We start from the raw sequence: 18,609 nt of genomic DNA on the forward strand, positions 1-18,609 counted from the left end.
TGAAGAAAACTGATGAAAATGTGAGAATCACTATAGTATAATATAATGTTGTCTACTATATATAATTCCTTTGCAAACTTCGACCCTCCGTTGAAAAATTAAAATATTAAGTTTACGAAGATTTCTATTGCTAATTTTTCAAGTTTTTGTCTATGTTCCAAACTTATGATAACTGATTAATATGGTGAGTCAACAACGAAAATTAAATTTGGTTGTGACTGTAATAGAAACTAGAGGTTTTTATCAGAGAATAAGAGGTGCTGTGTCAAACAGCATTTGCACATGAAAACTAAAATATTCAGAATTGAAAAAAAAAAAAACTATCTATTTACTATTTTTTGATTGGTTGAAAAATATACGTCACAATAGTATATCTAATACGGGAGAGCGTACGTATAGAAAGTAGGAATGCCCAAAATTTTCTCGGGTAAAGTGTTCGAGGGGCAGCATATATGGTCTACTCAGGAAGAGTGTCGCCGCAATATTAATGAAGAAACAATCAAAATAAATGTAGAGCACAGTATATTCGTTAGTAATTTACTAGAATTTTTTGTGTGTTTACTATCTTTAGACGACTTTAAAGATTTTCACGCCCCAAAAATGGAAGAGTTGAGTTGTGATAAGCCAATAATTACTTTAAGGGAGGGATAGAGAGAGTTCTAGGTTTGATTTCTTTAGCCGAAAGACCCTTTTATTGTCTTTACCATCCGTCTTGCGCAGTATTTAATAACCCCAACGAGAACAATAGCTTCAACCTTATGTGAATGATTTTGCATATAAAGAGATTCCCAAAACTCTTTCTTTTTCGCCAATACGCTCCTATTGATTGAAAAAAAAGGGCAAAGTGATCCATTCAACAGGAAGCTCTCTGCTCTCTCTCATTTAATTAGTTGCAATAATTTTTTTTTTTGGTCATTTCCAGCTCTAAATCCTACATACATTTGATCCATTTTCTAATTTTTTATTCCTTTGAGAGAGAGACTGAGGAGTTAAAATTACATGGAGTTCAAAAGCCATGCAACCTTTCACACGATCTTAGATGGAGACAGAGAGAGAGAACTGATAAAGCAATTCAAAGCAAAGGCGAAAGCGGGCTGGCCGGCTGGTGATGGCTGATTGTAGAATGGCAGTTAGCTGTTGGCTACGGAGAACTGGATTCCCAAAATGTCGGCTCCATTTTACCATTTTATTTTGTGCACAGAAAAGACAAATTGTTATTCAGATTCTTCAGTTTGTCTTATTTCTTATCTGAGTCTACATATGTTGCTTTCGTGCAGTTTTTTTTTTTTTTTTCTTCTTCTTCCAAGGGTAGCCAGTTCTCATAGATCATTAGAGTATGATGTATAAAATGTATCGAAAAATCTTAAAATATCTTTTAAGTATTATGTATAGCAAATGATATTATAATATGTTGATATTTATTTTGAAAAATTAACATACAAGCACTAAATATATACAATTTAACTACGCATATCATATAGATATTAATTAATTACATTATCTCTAATTTATTCTAGCATTACATCATTGCTAATATTCCAATAATTAATGGAAAGGATGGGATGATAATTATACTTTATTAGTTTGGACCAGTTCTATCATTTCAAGGGTACCAATATATACCATGGAATCTAGTCAATGGTCCTATATACGGCATCGGCAATGATTATTTGGAGATTAGAAATTCTCCGCTTATTGTTTGATTGCTTTGATTTAATTTAATTTTTTTAATTGCAAAGGAAATCATAGCAAGTTACTAAATAGTAATTTTTTAAATTTTTCTAATTTCTTATGGAATTGGTAGTTCACGAATTCGTTGTTGTTGGTATACTATTTACTATTTATTTATTTATTACGATAATTCATAATTGTTATACTCTCCGAAGAAGATTTGACAAAATTAATTGAGATATTATATATTTTTCATTATACGAGTATAAAATCAAATGGATTTAATTTTAAAGTTACAGTAATTAATGTTTATCAAATATTTTAGTACAATAATTTTTCAGTTACAACTGTCCAACCTCAATTTCAAACAGACCTTGAATGTAGTAGAGTACATACTTATTATTGCTGTATGTCTTTCAGTTCATCTTCTAACAAACAGATAATGAATCAAGTTAAAATATGTAAGAAGTAAAAAAAAAAGGTAAAAGGGACAAACAACGGGGACATATTCGATAAAACAAAGAACAACGTGGCATTAATTAAGAAATGAGAAACAGAGGTGGGCCATTTGTTAATGGGCCGAGTGGAATAAAACGGCTGAAGATGAAGCTGGAGGCCGGCCAATCAGTGAGATCGATGATCGATGTCGGTACTGTGGGAGAAGAGCGAGACGTGGAGGTGGATAGTGAGGAAGACACGGGATTCGAAGCCGTTCTTTTTGGCATTCGCAACAGTATGCGGCGTCGTTCCGGGGGTCGTTGGCTATTGCGTCATGCAGGCCACCAACTCCCGCAACCCCCAGCTTGAAGCGGAGCTACGCAGGACCGCCCGGCCCGATTCCCTCGTATGTCTTTCTTATTTATTTCTGTTTTGATTCCATCCGATGCATGATACTTGTTCAATATAATCAAATAAAAAAAGCTAATGAACCCTCAACGCTCAAACAAAGTTCTTTTTTTTTTTTAAGCAAAAGATCGAATTTTTATGCTCTTATGAGGGAGACTGTTGAATAATGTTTAACCTTTCAGTTTAACTTGCGTCTTAAAATAATAGGTATCATTTAGTTGGATTACTCTTGTTTGCTGATTGGATAATTTGTACTTTTTTTTTTCTATTGCACATGCCGCCGAATTCCAAGTAATTTGTGGGTTAGTAATTTGGACACAATAACCATTGAGTTATCTCTCATTTCGCTGCACTCTATAATTTTCTTTTGAAAAAAAAATAATTCATAGCTAGGGTAAAATAGATTTACTTGTTGGTTTTCCGTCTAGAGTACTACAAAGTACAAATTGCATCTATTGTTGATGTTATTTCACTTTGTTAATGGATCATCAAGCTTTTTACTTGCAATCATTTATGTATCCCATTTATAATGGTCGGACTCGTCAGTTTTTTTTTTTTTTTTTCCCCCTCAATCACTGAATGTCTTGCTGAAATAAAACCGGAATATAATTGTAAGGTAGATCTCTCCTCCAAAGTTCTTAACCCCTGTGTACCCATGTGGCTAAAAAATGTACTTAACAAACTCAACCTCCGATGTGAGCTACTTTTGCTTGAGCATCTGCATCCACTTTTCATATTGGTTTTGGAAAGGAAATGGATAAGTGCCACCATCTTGATCATATCACTCAAAACTATGTTCAAGTAAATTGCCTGATTTAGCACTCTTCTAATTCTAAAAGCACGCACATTATGTTCACATGTCCTTGTGCATGCTGTTGGAGTACAAAAGGTCTGGAATTCTGAATTCAATCTTGGCTTTCATGATCAGTTAGCAACTGTGGCAACAGAATTTATTTTCTGAACTTGTGAATCAGATGATGGGCCAAGTAAATCGAGAGAGACTGGCAGAGTACCTTGGGGAGCTGCAAAGGAAAGAAGATACAAATGACCGATATGTAGCTGCATTGAGAGGAGAGACACTGATTAGGAAACCTTATGAGAGAATTCAACCTATTCCAAAAGAAAACACCACTGTAGCTGACCGGCCCCAAGAGAAGTAGATTTGTGGGTGTGGTTTATCATTGGAGCAATTACCATCTGGCTCATGGGATCCTAACACTATGAGAGACAAGACTCGAAGGTTGTACTGGTTATAGTTATGCTACAGCTTGAGCGTTTTGCTTGTTTTGGAACTTTTATGATTTGACTGTGTCTGCCGTATTTGGTTTAGAATTTTCTGAAGTTGGTTCTTCCTTCAAAGTAATCTGTCTTAATGTATGTTTTCTTTATCGAAAATTCTTTGTTTAGATACACATTTTTGACTTTCAATTTCAAGTGCTATGCAATGGTTAAGCTTTTGCCTTCAGCTGGTTAGTAGTTTGTGATGATGTTGGATTTGTACTTGTCTCCCTTGTAGGTTCATTTAGAGGCAGTTAGGAAGAAAACAAGCTTGAAATTAATATCCTCCACCTCAATTGTTCAGGTTAAATTTTTGAAACTGGATGATGGAGACATTACCGTGACATATGATGTGAGGTGCATTTTGACAAATTAGAATGCTTACCAGAGCAATACAAGAGATTTTATTTTATTGCGATTTTCATCAAGTTGACAAATGAGAAAGCTTATTCAGAGTTTTTATTGTGATCTTTATTAAATTGCTAACATAAAATATATAACTTCTAGCCAGTAAAGCAAGCTAAAGCATCAAATACAAGAGTTCGGCGTGATGAACATAGAACTATGCTGTACATTTTAGTACAACTTCATCCCTAAAAACACGCAAATGCATTCCTAAAACACTCTGTACTTGATCTTCCTGCCGGACAGCCATCAAGCAAACAGCCTGAGACGGTTGGTGATCCTTTGGCGGCATATAGGGCAGTTTGACACTCTTGATCCACATTCACGACAAGTCTGCAATAACCTTAATGTTACTCAAAATGGCATGTTGAAGAGAACAAAACCGAACAAAGCAAACATCGGTAACTGTCAGATTTTAACTTACCATGTGCCCACAGCCAAAGGCCAAGTCCTTTGCATTGGTCAGGCAAATTGGGCAAGCCTACAGTGAATCGGACAACTCAGTTTGCTGATAACTATAACACAGTGGCATAACTATAAACGAAGGTCTAGTTCAATTTCTTGTCCATTGCAGAGTTACTTTTGAACCTTGTACGTTCTGTTTTGAACTTTTTGATTGAAACAAACAAGCTGCCGTGCACATTCATAAGGCAAGCATGCAAGGTTATCATCATACCTGGGTTTCCGCAACAGGGGTTGAACCACGGCTTGGTTGACGTTCTGGCAGGGCACGGCGAGAATAAGGAGCTGGAGGAGGTCGTGGAGCTATTTTCTTTGCTCTCCCTGTCGTGCGTCTTTTATACAATGCAACAGGTAAAAATCAATTCAATAATATGATATAATCATTTAATAGCTTTGGATACTGAAAATAGATATTTATTCAGTATTAGTATTTGTCACAAGCAATGTTCTAAGGACAGAATAACTTCAGAATCATCTAGTTTCATCAAGGGCCATATATTTTATCTAATCAAGTATCAACGTAGGATTTGCAAAACGCAATTTTATCAAGAACATAAAATGTTTAGTGTCCCTACCCCATAATACCAAGTTCTACTGCAGCTTTGTATTGAATAGGTATCTCCATGAGAGCGGCAAGAGCAAAAGCTGTTTCTTTCTCAGATGGAGTTGCATTTTTTGACATAATGGCGGTAAAATTAACAAACTGCAACAAGAAGTAGAATATACATTCTAAACTCTATTATAAATCCATTGAAATTCAAACTTAGCTGTATGCTGCCAATGATATACCTGAAAATTATCAAATTCACGTGCAGGGATCTTGTCATCAAATTTCTGCATGTCTTCCCAAGGTCCATCACCGACTCCAACAAGCACAATGGAAAGTGGATATGAACTGCTTACATAAATGAAACAAGATATGAACAACGGTTAAGAGAATAAGTCCATGGAGACTGCTAATAAAAGTAGACATAGTCTGTTATTTCTTCAGAAGATGGAAGCTTAAAGCAAGAAGCAAAAGTCAGGTAATTCAAAACTCTACCTTGCAGCAACAATTGACTTTATTGTTTTCTGTTCTTGTGAACTCAGTTCTCCATCACCTGTATTGACACTCCTTGTAACCTTCACAGTAAAAGAAATAAGTACATTGATAAAAAAGGTAGTGTTTGGGAGAAGAGAGAGCTGAGGATTCAACCTGGCCATCTGCAATGATAACCAAAACATGATACTGGCCTCCACTCTTCTCCACAATGTCCATTGCAGCCTCAACCACCGGAGCATAAGAAGTTGGTCCTTAACACAATTACATATATGTTTCTATGAGGCTGTGATTCTAAGAATAAGGATAATTAAAATTTTTTATCATCACCAGGTAATGTCAAAAGAAAAGGCAGAACACAGATGATTAACCACTAGGCTACTTATTGGAATAGATACTTTTTCATGACAGATCAGGATTGTATATATGTTGACATCGTTTTTCAAACCAAATATGGTTTTCATGAAAAGTTGAAAGAAAAATGCCAACCTGCAAGTCGCAAGTTTGGAACAATGTTTCTATAGCAGGCCAAAACTTCTTCAAAACCATGGCACGGGGTATGATCATCATGAAAACTAAACACTTCTTGATCATGTGTGGTAGCTGTAAGTAAACAAATAAAATATATAAATAAATAATCCAGTGGTTAATTTTGAGAGTTCGTGAAAGTAGTAACATGGTTTGACTTAGACTTCTAAAGGATCATATAGCTTACCATCACCAAAACCAAAACAAGGAATTAAGTTGTCTTCATCAAATGGAGCCAGAGTCTTTCCAATGATAGTGATGGCTTTCTCATATGGATTAGGTGTGTCGCCAATGGCATGAAGGCTCCGATTATTGAATGAAACTTTGCCTTCAATAACAACATTGATGCATTGGCTTCAAACAGATACGAAACACAAACAATTTCACAAAATTATAAATCAGAAAGCATTTATCACTCTTATGCATTATTAAGAGACATGGTGCCACTTCATATACTAGTTCGGTTTCACTCAGGATCCTTGAGATTAAATGTTGTGTACCGATTCTTAATTCTATTTACTGAACAAAAATATACCAGTCCATTCATTGCTTTTAGTGAAATCGATCCCAAGAATGAGATTGGATGATTCTAGACCAGAATCTCTCAAGGCAGCTGTTACCTGAAAAGAGAGACAGCATTTTCCAAGTTTCAGAAACTCAAACTTGCCACATGTACCAAGATGACAGTTTGCACAACGCAGGCAGAACATTATCACTGAACTTAGCAGCCCAGTCAGGACTCTTCAACAATTCCCAGCAGCCAAGATCTATAGGCCATTATACAAAAATTATGCTAAGCTACAAATTATCAAGTCAAATACTTATTTTCAGTTGTTCTGTTCAAAACTATTGTATTTTTGTTCCTAGTTCAGATTATTTACATATTTGCAAATGCATGTACATCCCAGGAGCAGGCCAAACAAATGAACGTTGACTAAACCTTCCAAGTTTCGGCCATTTTGAATAATCTTATTTTCAGAATGGTTAATTAGGCAAAATCAGTTGTGTTCTGCCTTTTCCACGAGGTGCGTGACGTGTCAAACAGGGCAAAATATGGACACATTTTCTACAGAGTACAGACTATACAAAGTGGTTGCAGGTCATGTATAACGTTGTGTATGGAATGGAGGAACCCATGTGATTCCCCATCTTTACTTTAATCACCAAACAAGGCAGCAGGGGGACCATCTCATCTCATCTCATCAATGAGTGAGCAGAAAAAGGAGACAAAATTTATTGATTCTTCACGACACTCAAAAGGTTCTTTGTTTTTTTTCAAGGATAAACCGTGTTGACTGGGAGAGAAAAACGCGTGTACTGTTCAAATTCAAGTTGGTGAAAGAAAACTACTAATTCAAATGGGGGGATGCTCCAATTAATGACCCCATTTCCCACCAAACGGAGAAACCATTATCAATTTTCGTTTTAAATATAATTTCTTCTCACTACTTGTTCCCATCTTCTTCAGCTTCAACCTATACACCCAATAGTACTTGAAACAAGTGCTTGATGAGCGAACACCCTTTTGCTGCAACACTATCTACAAAGTGTTTTTGGATAATAGGCAACTAACTCGTTAGATTTTTACATGTACCCTCTCTCCAATACGACTCCCATATCATATCCTTCAAGGTCTTCCTAATTTACAAATAGACTCCTGATATTTTATCAGCAATATCATGGACTCCCTTCCAGTTTGGGTGGTCCTTATATCACCATCCTATATTCCTATATCTAAAAAAAGTGGAGGAAAAAAAAGGAACAAATAAAATTCTAAAAATTAAATGAGCGGTTCAAATTGAGTTTTGATTTTTAATGTTGATAATTAAATTAACTGTTTTATTTTATTTATAATTAAATTAATTTTTAACTAGATTTAAAAATAAAAAGAAACTAAAAGAAAAAAAAAAGTAAGGAGAGAGCCCTAATCCTCTACTTTTACCTAATAAAAAATTTTAAAATTCCTTATAATTAATTAATATGTACATAATAAATATAATTAAATTTAATATAATCACTATTTATATAATTTTTTTTTAATAAATACACATATACCGTACTATTATTTACTTGTTGACGTAGTTCCTCTGTATTCTAAATTTTTTTCAAAATATTGGGGGCAATTCATGCGAGACGAGAATATTCCATTCGTTGTTGACTTACCATCTAACCAACCAATATAATTATTTTCGAAAAAAGAAAAACCAATATGTAAATCCCAATTCTCTACTCACCACCCACTTTCAAGAAGCAGCTTGCCTCGAGATCTAAAATATTTACATAATAAGAATTTAAAAAAAAAAAAAGGAAATTACAAGAAAAACAAACCTGTTCAAGGGATGAAAAAGTATCAGGAATAAATGAATACTTTTTCTTCATCTTGTCTCTGGCAGAAGAAATGATATTTTCTTTAGGGGTAGCACTAGCAGCAGCAGATGAGGTGCCACTCGTAGAAACAGAAGATGCTTGTTTAGACATAGATGGGTATCTATGATTTGCAGAAGCACTAGTACTTCTACTGCTACTTATCCCGCTGATGCTGATGCTGCGATTACGCTGTTTAAGGAAGGCAAAAATGTTGCCCATATCATGTTCACCGCCTCACACAGAAGCTTAAATTATTAAGTAAGAAGAGAAACAAAAGATTTATAGAGAGAGCATAGCATATTTTTTATATGAAGAAAAAGGTATCACCAAGTGGGGATTAAAGAAAGGCAAAGAGAAATCTTGCACACAGGATTAATGAACTGGGACAGGCTGCGAGATGCTTATTCATTGATCTGTGGTGGAAGTTATGCTTTCCTTGAGCATATTTCTTTCTCAACTCAAACCAGAATCTTCAACCCTAGAATCTTTGTAGTTACCAGATTAACCTCAGTCTCAGCAACTCTCTCTTGGATACCATAAAGCTTTTAAGACGCTTGTTTGTGACGGCTGCTATACTCTGTTTGTAACTTTGATTGTTAATTTTATTAAATAACAATGACTGATGATGACTGGGCTATTTAATAAAATATGCATGTGGGTCTCTGTCACCTCCGGTCACTGTAAGCTGAAGTATTTTTCAAGATTAATAAATTCTAATCTCGCATCAATCTAACAAGGGTTTTGCAATTCTTTTTCTTTTGTTCTTGTTAATATCAAATCATGTTTATTCAACTTCATTTCATTTTATAAAAAATGAAAATGTATATGCAAGATATATGTTTCTGCAGACTTTTGTATATATTACTAATCTTGAGATGTACTCTAAAGTAATCTCACGCAAGTCTGCTGTTTTAAAAGCAATATACGCAGCCATTGGATTCTAAACAAAAATTGAACTAGACTCGAAACATTTGCCAATTGGCAGATACTTTAATATTATAATGGGCCCGCAGAAAGTCAAGAGGAACATAGTTTTAGGTTCTAGCCAAATAAGCCAAGGCGACAGTAAAACAAGATCCATGGAACCAATTCGGCTCACAAGTCATATGGTGCTTTCTCCTTCCATCTACTGAGTATGATGAAATCCAAGAGATCACACAACAAACCGGTTACTTATTTTTATTCCAGAAACTAGAAAACAAGTTTCAAGAACTGATCACGGCACACTTGCATCTCACAATAACAATAACGACAGCAGCAACAAGGTAAAGAAGCTGTCACACAAGCTGCTAATCAAAAAATGCATGCACGCACTTAACCATTTAATCTTCAAATCGCTCCATCAACTAAGAGCTCAATCCAAGGTTCAAATGGAAATTTCAACTCTTTAGTGATGCAAAAATTTCAAGGCATGTCCTTCAGATGCTCTGTTCCTCTTTTGATCTCAATCAACCTCTCATGGATGCTCCATGGGAAACTAAGAAAATGGTCTCCGTTTATTCCTTTTTCCTTATAGCAGCCCCAGTAACTTGGATGGTAAGTGACGTAATACTAAGTTGAAGCTTTGGCGTAAGCATCTCCGTGGCTAAAATCCAACTCATTCTTCTTCTCGTTGAACCAGGCCCTGACTTCTTTTCTCAAGGACCTCACAGCAAAGGTAATTGCTTCATGATCCAAATCTCTTTTCTTATCAAAGGATTTTGCCATTTCCATGATGCACCCACTTAGTATTTCAGCCTCAGTTTTGATCCCATAATAATCCATCAGGTTCCCCAACCTGTTATCATAAATAGTTTTATACTTGAAGGCACAGTTGATGCAGTCCATAAAACCATCAACTTCCATGTCAATATCATAGGACTGCGTTGCCACTTCCTTAGTGAACGATTTTATGTTAGCTGTTGATGGGCCAATATTCTTGACCTCTCGATAAAGCTTTCCGATGACACGTTGCGACTCAAAGCTAGTTTTGTCTTGCTTCTCCATGAAGTCTGGAAATTCTTGACACGTAGTTGACTGGGTATTGTGGCTGCCACTCCAGTTTTGGAGAAGTCCACTGCAACGGAGCATAGCTTGGCGAGCTCAAGACATAGGGATGGCAATTGCGCCCACAAATCCGTAAATCTGGTGCTAATTGCGCCGGGTACACCTCCATACTTCAAAAATTATCTCAATACCTTAAAATCTGTTTTTGCCAAAATTTTCATCGATACCCTTTAAAAACTGATAGGAAATTACTAAGCTATCCTCATTTTAAAACATTTCAACTCAACGGACAGCACCTCTCCATTCTCTACTGAAGCAAACAAACACTCATCTGCTGCAATTCCCTCCATTATCAAACTCAAACAAACAAACACTGCAATTCCCTCACCGGCATCACCTCTACCGAAACAAACATTCATTCTCCATACATGGTAAATCGAACTTCAACACAAGCAAACTAAGCCTGAGAAGGGGAAGCTGCCACAACTGAGAAAGTGAAGCATAGTTCATCACTACATAATCGCCGGAGAGAGTTGATCATTTACTGTAAAATTGTCAGAATGTAACTAGTTGAGACAAGTAATTCTATGTAATTAGTTTTCTTGTTAATATTCAAGGGAAAAAAACAAAAAGTTAGGGTTTTATATTGAAAAAATAAATTAATTAGTTATGGGTCTCTCATAACATGTTCGAAAACAAATTTCTAGTTGTTTTGCTGCATGCAAATTGTGAAAAATTAATGAATTGTGCTGATTATAATTTTGTTATGTAACACAAGATTTGGTCGTGTAAGGTTATGTAAGATTCAAGGTTGTGTTTTACATGACCTTCATATATTGCACGATTACACGACCTTCATATATTGCACGATTACACGACCTTCATGTATTGCATGTTTATACGACCTTCAGGTATTATACAATTATACGATCTTCTTGTATTACACAATTACACGACCTTCAATTCCACATTTTGTTTCTTGTCAATAGAATCTGCACATTACATTTAGTTTAATTAGGCTCACAATAAATTGGAATTGTGCATATACCTTTACCTTGTGAAATGTCATTAGTTAGAGAGATTCTTAATTTCCAATTATAGGTCATGGTAAGTCATGATATGTCTAGTTATGAGTGAAAATATTTTATTACTGCGAATGGTGTTCTTATGTGTATAACATTACATTAATTTCCTATAGCTAATATTTTTTTTTCTTAATTGATTTCATGGATTAATTATATGCAGGCATTCCTCATGTATGCTTGTATGCTTGGCCAGAGGAAGAAAGCACTTTGAAGATAAAAAAAAAAAAGAAAAAAACTTTTTAAATGGTTGTAATATGTTTAATTGCGACTTTAAAATTACACGAATTTTTTCATTAATCATTAGATTAATTTAGTTCTTTAAAGACTTAATTTGTGCTAAGAATTTATATTTGCTGCTATGCAAAAAATGTCAATGAAAATTATTGAAAAAAGAAGTAAAATTAAATTGGAATCTAAAAAAATTCCACATCATCATTGGTTTGAACTGTAACTGGTGGCATAGGATCATATGTCTTAAGTTTGAACTTCATTGTGATTTCGAATTCCGAAGTATCTATATCAATAACTTCAGTTATCTTCTCCACCAATGCGGCATATGTTGTTGATCGCGGTATCATTATCCCTTTAGCCTTTGAACCTTTGAACTTATACTCGTCATTTTGCTCAATCAATTCACCATTGAAGAGAATAGACACATGTACCAAAACCATATCTGATGATACAATAAAAACAATAATATTAAATTTCATATACAAGTAACTACACGACCTACATGACCTACACGATTATATTTCTTACACGACCTACACGATTATATTTCTTACACGACTTACACGACTATATTTCTTACATGACCTACACGACTATATTTCTTACATGACCTACACGACTTACACGACTATATTACTTACACGACCTACATGACTAACTATATGACGTACACAGTATCAAAAGAATGCACGACTCGAAATATTTTCGCCATAAATAAGTTATATTGCTGAAAAAAATAATTAAACAACCTACATTGCATATATTTCTACGTATAAGAAAAATGGTGAAAATAAAACATTGTAATGTGAGGAAAATTTCTAAATTTTCCTAAAAATTAAAAAATTTAAAACCCAACAACATTAACATACCTTATTGGGTTGTTTAATAAGCAATGCACCTTTAAAGAAAGAATGGGTGTTAAAGAAATGAATACATAATTGTATTTGTGTAAGAAGTTATGAGAGATTTTGAGAGATTCTAAGAGATTTTGAAAGAATCGGCAGCAAAAATAGATTTAGGTGAAAGGAATGAGGAAAGAAATATGAAGACAATTCATTGAGTGCATTTGATGCATTCATTAAGGATATTTCCGACTTTGCTCACATTTATTAGAGTATCCATGAAAACCAAAAAGGGAGGGGGTATTTAAATAATTTTGAAACTATTAAAGGGTATTTAATTAAAAACCCCGTAAATCTGCCCAAATATGTCTGTCAAAACTCGCCCACTACAGATAATTTTGCCGGTTGCGAGCGGGTTTGGTATTATAAATTGAAACCCACACTTAGATGCGGGTGAATTTGGTATTAACTCAATATCTGGCGGATACCCGCATAAATATGCACTAGACCCGCAATATTTTTTTAAATATTTTTAATTTAATTTAAATTAAAATATATATATAAAGAAAATAATGCAATTATACAAAGTGCCAAATAACCAAAGTGTTTTTGTATGGTCTATTCTTTTAATTTAATACATGAATTATTTCATTATTATAATTTTTTTCTTCAAATTAATATTTGAAAAGTATTATTCTTTGGGAAATTTTATTCTTAATCATTATTAATGTAGGCATCATGTTGGATGGGTGCTAATGATAGTAAATGAAATGAATATCTTCTCTTGTAGCTTGTGTTGAATGATAATATGAAATATAATTGTTATTTTTAGATAGTACTTTGTAGTTTTTTTTAAAGGATTTGAGAATTTGTGTTGGATTGATGTTGAAATTTTAATTTTTCATTTACATTGGTTAAATTTAAAATTGAGTATGTTATGTGGAATTTGAAATTATTATTGTAAATTTATATATTAAACATTTGTGATGTTAAATGTACAAACCCGTAAAAAATCCGGACACTATTGCAAGTTTGGTAATTGTCAAAAGCCGCAGCGGGTGGGTTTTCTTAAAAGAACTAAAACACTTTGCAGGTTGTGGGTGAGTTTTGTAATTTAAATTTTGTGCAGGTTTGGGTTTGGTAATAACAAACCCGTTGCGGGCGGTGCCCGTTGCCATCCCTATCAAGACATTGACTGCTTCTTGCTTTGTCGGGTTGTGAATCTACTTACGCGACATAAGCATCGAAAATGATGCCAAGCTATCGTTGACCGTGTAGTCAACAAAGTATTCTTCTACATAGGAGTGTTCCGAAAAATTAGAAGTTGGTGGATTGAATATGAATTTACTACTATAAACCTGTAAAAATTCGTGAATCTTAAAAAAAAGTAAAAATATTTATTTAATTAAAAAATAAAACTTATAAATGTGACATGATTACTTACTATCAAATAAATAAATTAAAATTTAATTACACTAACACCATTTTTATCTTATTAGATAATAATAATAAAAATAATAATTAAATAATTAAATAAACAAATATAGCTTCCCGAAAAATAAAAAATCTAAAGTAAAACAAAAAAGTTTTGTATAGAGTTAAATTCATAATTTTAGTTAATTTTCATGTATTGATCTAAATAAATGAGGTTTTTTCTTTTCGATGCATTAAATTTGTGACCTTGAATGGATTATTTTAGCTTTATTTAAACAATTTAATTTATTTAAATCTTATTCAATTTTAATTTCATTAGTAGTCAAATTACTTTTATATTAGATTTTTGTTGAGTGTTAGAAAATGCATATTTATAAAGGAGAAAACCGTCATTTTACATTTCAAGTCTTACTAACAACCCTTACTTTTATGTATTTAACCTTCTTGTGATTTAATTACATGTGTTTTATTTTAATTAAGTATTTTATGTATTTTAGGGGCATTATAGTCATTTCACAATAAAGGAGAAATCAGACGGCAAAACAGACATCACTTTTGAACTAAGGACGGTCAAAAACCTTAGGAGGAGCATAAAAGGAAAAATGGCACTATTCACATGTACGGTACTATTCACGTGTACGGTACTGTATATGTTACTGTTCATGATACTGTTCACATAGACGGATGATGACGTGGCATTGACCGATGATGTGGCATTGATTGATGAGGTGTCACGATCCTGTTGGACTAAAATTCTTATGTACTGTTGATGGTGACGTGGCAGCATATCAGTAGACGAAAAATCTCGCGTACGGTGCATGCATCACACATGATTATTTTCAACCAAACCGCGTTACTGTTCATCCGGGTCAAACCGCGTTACTGTTCAAAGTCGGGTCAAACCGTGTTACTGTTCATCCGCGTGGTCAAACCGTGGACTGTTGACTGATGACGTGGCGCAATCCTGAGCGTCCAAACTGTTTTTAATCTGATGGCCATGATTTACTCCATGTATCTATAAAAAGGGGGCCTCTCCCCCCTAATTTGATATCTCTGAATCCATTTTTGGGATCCATTTTCTGTAATTCCCTTTCCATCTTGTATTTTCTTCATATTTTAATAAATTCCCATTTTGTCCCTAGTTCAATTATGAGTGGCTAATTTTCTTTCAAGCTTGGGTTGAAGGTAAAGTCTCAACATGTGTCATGGGCTTAATTTGGTAAATTTATTTTCTCTTCCCCTCTAATTTTTGTGGATGTTTTGACTTCTCGTCGACAAATAATAATAGTCTTGTCTAGATACCGCCTTGGTTACACCGGCTCTCTAGTATAAGGTTATTATTATTTGGCACGATAAGCCCTTAGCACCATATTGATTAGAGCGTGGTTCATGAGGTGTGGATTCCCCCCTCATGATTTAATTGACATTAATACGGATTATTTAGCCCATGATGCATGTTGATACGGATCCAGATACCCAAGTACGTCAATTTAATAGATTTTCTCTTCAATTTATTCTCTCCATTGCAATTCCAATTTTAGAATTTATTCTCGCCATTTTAATTTAAGTATTAGCATATTCCAAATCATTTCCACCATAAATCCAACTATTCATTTACAAAATTAATTCTATATATAATTAAAATCCACCTCCTCGTGGGATCGACACTCGTCTCCATTAGTCTATACTACAATAGATTCGTGCGCTTGCGAGTACATTAAAATTTGCACAACAATTTTTATTTAATTATTTTATGAATTGGACATAATTAAAAATTTTTTTCCACGAACCAATCTGTAAAATAATGAATTAGATATAAATTGGGTCAAATCTGCATCCAATATGCAGATATATGAATTAGATTGGGGTTGAATATCATCAATTCATGAATTGCATTGAATTGACAATTTACATTCCGCAAAATCATGGATCAGATATGCATTTATGTCCAATCCGAAAAATCCAATCCACGAACACCCTACCTCTACATCAGCATAAATGAAATTATGTTAAGGGGCCAAGAAAAAGTTCATAACAGATTAAAGAGTACCAAACAAATGTTGGGGGATTTTTTTTTCCATCCTTTTTGTTTTTATGAGATAAGATGATATGATTTATTGCCTTTGGCATGAAGAAAATAAAAATGGCATTGTGTAATGACAAGAGAAGCTAAACAACTACAAGTAAGAGCTTATTCATGAGTGTGGATTAGATAAGATATTGAGTAATACCTTGATTGGGACATCATGATCCAAAACCTTTTTTGATGCCGGGGTATAATCCATGGGTGGAAACTGAAGAGAAGGAATAAGAACATGACTCCAGCAGACAAAGTATGCATCGCCGTCTAGATCACCCCTCGAACATTCATCCGTACGAGGTCTGAATAATAACGGAACCGATATCAGTTTACAATAAGAAGTTATATATGCGAAACTTGAGTATAATCAAAACAGAACAAGTCATTGAACAACATTCCCTCAGAATCTAAAGAGATATTCGTGAGCATGTATTGCTTTAAAATTACATAATCAAAGCATTTCAGCTGCAGAAAACATCGATCTATTGCTGATTATGCTGTAATCTTTCTTGAATGACAGATTTACCTTTCTCCTTCTGCTGGGAAAGCCTCGCTATCCAGCATATGGTGCAAAGCTGGCACGTTCACAGCTTTTAAAGCATGCATGTCTCCGGGTGCAGGCACGGATTTTGAGCAACAACCCCATTTCCCTCCTCAATTTTAAGTTTCCCTCGTCGGTTGTTGCTAAAAATTAGGGAGGAATTGTCCCAAAAATCACTGCAGCTAGAGCCAGAATATTGCACAAGTACCTGACCCTATTCCAATCACAGCTCTTCCATTTTGAACAAATATCCTTGTCCTAGTTCGCAGCTCCAGCGGATTTGATGCACGGAATGTCTGCAGCATCATTGTCAGAGATGGTTCTTCTTCAGGCTTACAGCCCCGCTTAGGCTTTTCCTCGAGAACATTTGTGTTCTCCCCTGAAGACATCAGTTCCAGTGCCTCATGTGCCCACAATGGATCTGTTAAAATGGCATCTAATTGTACTACGCCCTCTCTCTGTTTTCTTTCCAAAACATTGTCTCTAACGCCAAGAGTAGACAAAAGGTTGATCAATTGGCCATTAAGAAAGTAAGATTGATTCCTGCTTTTGCGAAAATGTCTAGACTTGTGCTTTCTGATTTGCATTTGCACATGCTCTTTCTAAATGAAAGCTTTGTTGATGAAGTACGATCAACCGCTACAACACCCTTGTACCCGCCGTTAGTTTTTTTTGAGCTTTTTCTTATATAAATGGATATCTTCCTCATAAGTAGGCGACGGAAGCAATCACCTAAAGACTCCAATGGATGGCATTAAGCCCCAGTTTATCAACATTATCTAATGGAGAGGATTCTCACTTAATTATTCATCCATTAATTTCACGCAATGAGTGGATATATTAATACTACTTTTAATTAAAATATTATGTTTTTATTTAATTAAATACTTATATTTTGTAATTAGTAGTCAAACTTTTGTATTAATCGTTCGGACTCCCACCATCCTATAAACTTTGAATTAATGCATTCAATGTGTCTTTTTTTTTGTGTTTTTGGGTGGTGCATCTATTCCATACTCGTAAATATTTCCTTATCAAGTTCTCTCTCACATTCTTTCTAATCAAAACTCAAATTTAAAACTTATTATTGTTTCAGTGAATTCATTATTTCGTAAATTATATTTTATCAGTAACTATCTATCGACCCAACTGATTAACAAAAATAAACAAAGAAATAAATAAATAAATAAGATGATGTTGTTAAGATTTGTAGATTAAAAGAAAGAATGAAAAATTATATTCGCATATGCTATATAATAATTAATATTACGACAAATTGATCTATTAGTGTCTTTTCATGCTTTCCATTATTTTTTTATACTTACTTAAAGATACAAATGGCAAAGGGGCTGCGATGTATACTTACTTAATCAGTTAATGATTTCAAGTCTACTGGAAATGTCAAATTTAAGCGTATTACTACTTCTTCTTCTTCTGATAGAGGCCAGGGGTTCTGCCTAGGACTGTGTTTGGTTACGACAGGAATGAGTTCGACCTAAAAGGGCTACAGTTTGTCGGAAGAAATTTTGTGCTTACTCCTAAACCCTATTTGTAATCTAACTATGATCTTGAGTCCTAATCTCGAAATTTTAATCCTAATCGTAAATTCTACTAACAATCGGCTATAATCATAACATACAAAGTTAGAAATTGAACATGCAAATTGCAAAGTCGGAAATTGAACTTGAACCATTTTAATTAGAGTTTTCAAAATTGACTTTGTACAATGGGTTCCAAATTGATTTCTCCCTCCTTTTCCTTTTCTTTTCTTTTTCTTTTTCCCCAAAAAAAGGTATTATGCATGCAAAGACGTA

At 34.2% G+C, this 18,609-nt stretch overlaps 2 protein-coding genes and 1 pseudogene across 3 annotated transcripts; 1 reads left to right on the plus strand and 2 right to left on the minus strand.

Moving 5' to 3' along the window:
* Window positions 1–2,266: 2,266 nt before the first annotated feature.
* Window positions 2,267–3,982, plus strand: LOC18031811. The gene is made up of 2 exons (XM_006422238.2): window positions 2,267–2,515; window positions 3,492–3,982. The coding sequence occupies exons 1-2, from the start codon at window positions 2,315–2,317 to the stop codon at window positions 3,675–3,677; spliced, it is 387 nt and encodes a 128-aa protein (XP_006422301.1). The 5' UTR covers window positions 2,267–2,314; the 3' UTR covers window positions 3,678–3,982.
* A 250-nt stretch (window positions 3,983–4,232) lies between these two features.
* Window positions 4,233–9,346, minus strand: LOC18031600 (E3 ubiquitin-protein ligase RGLG4). Of its 2 annotated transcripts, XM_006422241.2 has the most exons (12): window positions 8,924–9,336; window positions 8,558–8,785; window positions 6,765–6,849; window positions 6,417–6,557; window positions 6,191–6,304; window positions 5,858–5,955; window positions 5,705–5,784; window positions 5,452–5,557; window positions 5,238–5,365; window positions 4,877–4,994; window positions 4,625–4,681; window positions 4,233–4,533 (listed from the first exon to the last, which is right to left on the minus strand). In XM_006422241.2, the coding sequence occupies exons 2-12, from the start codon at window positions 8,705–8,707 to the stop codon at window positions 4,450–4,452; spliced, it is 1,161 nt and encodes a 386-aa protein (XP_006422304.1). In that variant the 5' UTR covers window positions 8,708–8,785; window positions 8,924–9,336; the 3' UTR covers window positions 4,233–4,449. The 2 variants fall into 2 exon arrangements, with proteins under 2 accessions (XP_006422304.1, XP_006422305.1); XM_006422242.2 differs by having other exon boundaries at window positions 8,558–9,346.
* A 394-nt stretch (window positions 9,347–9,740) lies between these two features.
* LOC112100223 lies at window positions 9,741–17,504 on the minus strand (annotated as a pseudogene).
* Between the last annotated feature and the right edge of the window lie 1,105 nt (window positions 17,505–18,609).

Source organism: Citrus clementina, unplaced genomic scaffold (genome assembly GCF_000493195.1).
Source record: "Citrus clementina cultivar Clemenules unplaced genomic scaffold, Citrus_clementina_v1.0 scaffold_9, whole genome shotgun sequence".
Taxonomy (NCBI): Eukaryota; Viridiplantae; Streptophyta; class Magnoliopsida; order Sapindales; family Rutaceae; genus Citrus; species Citrus x clementina.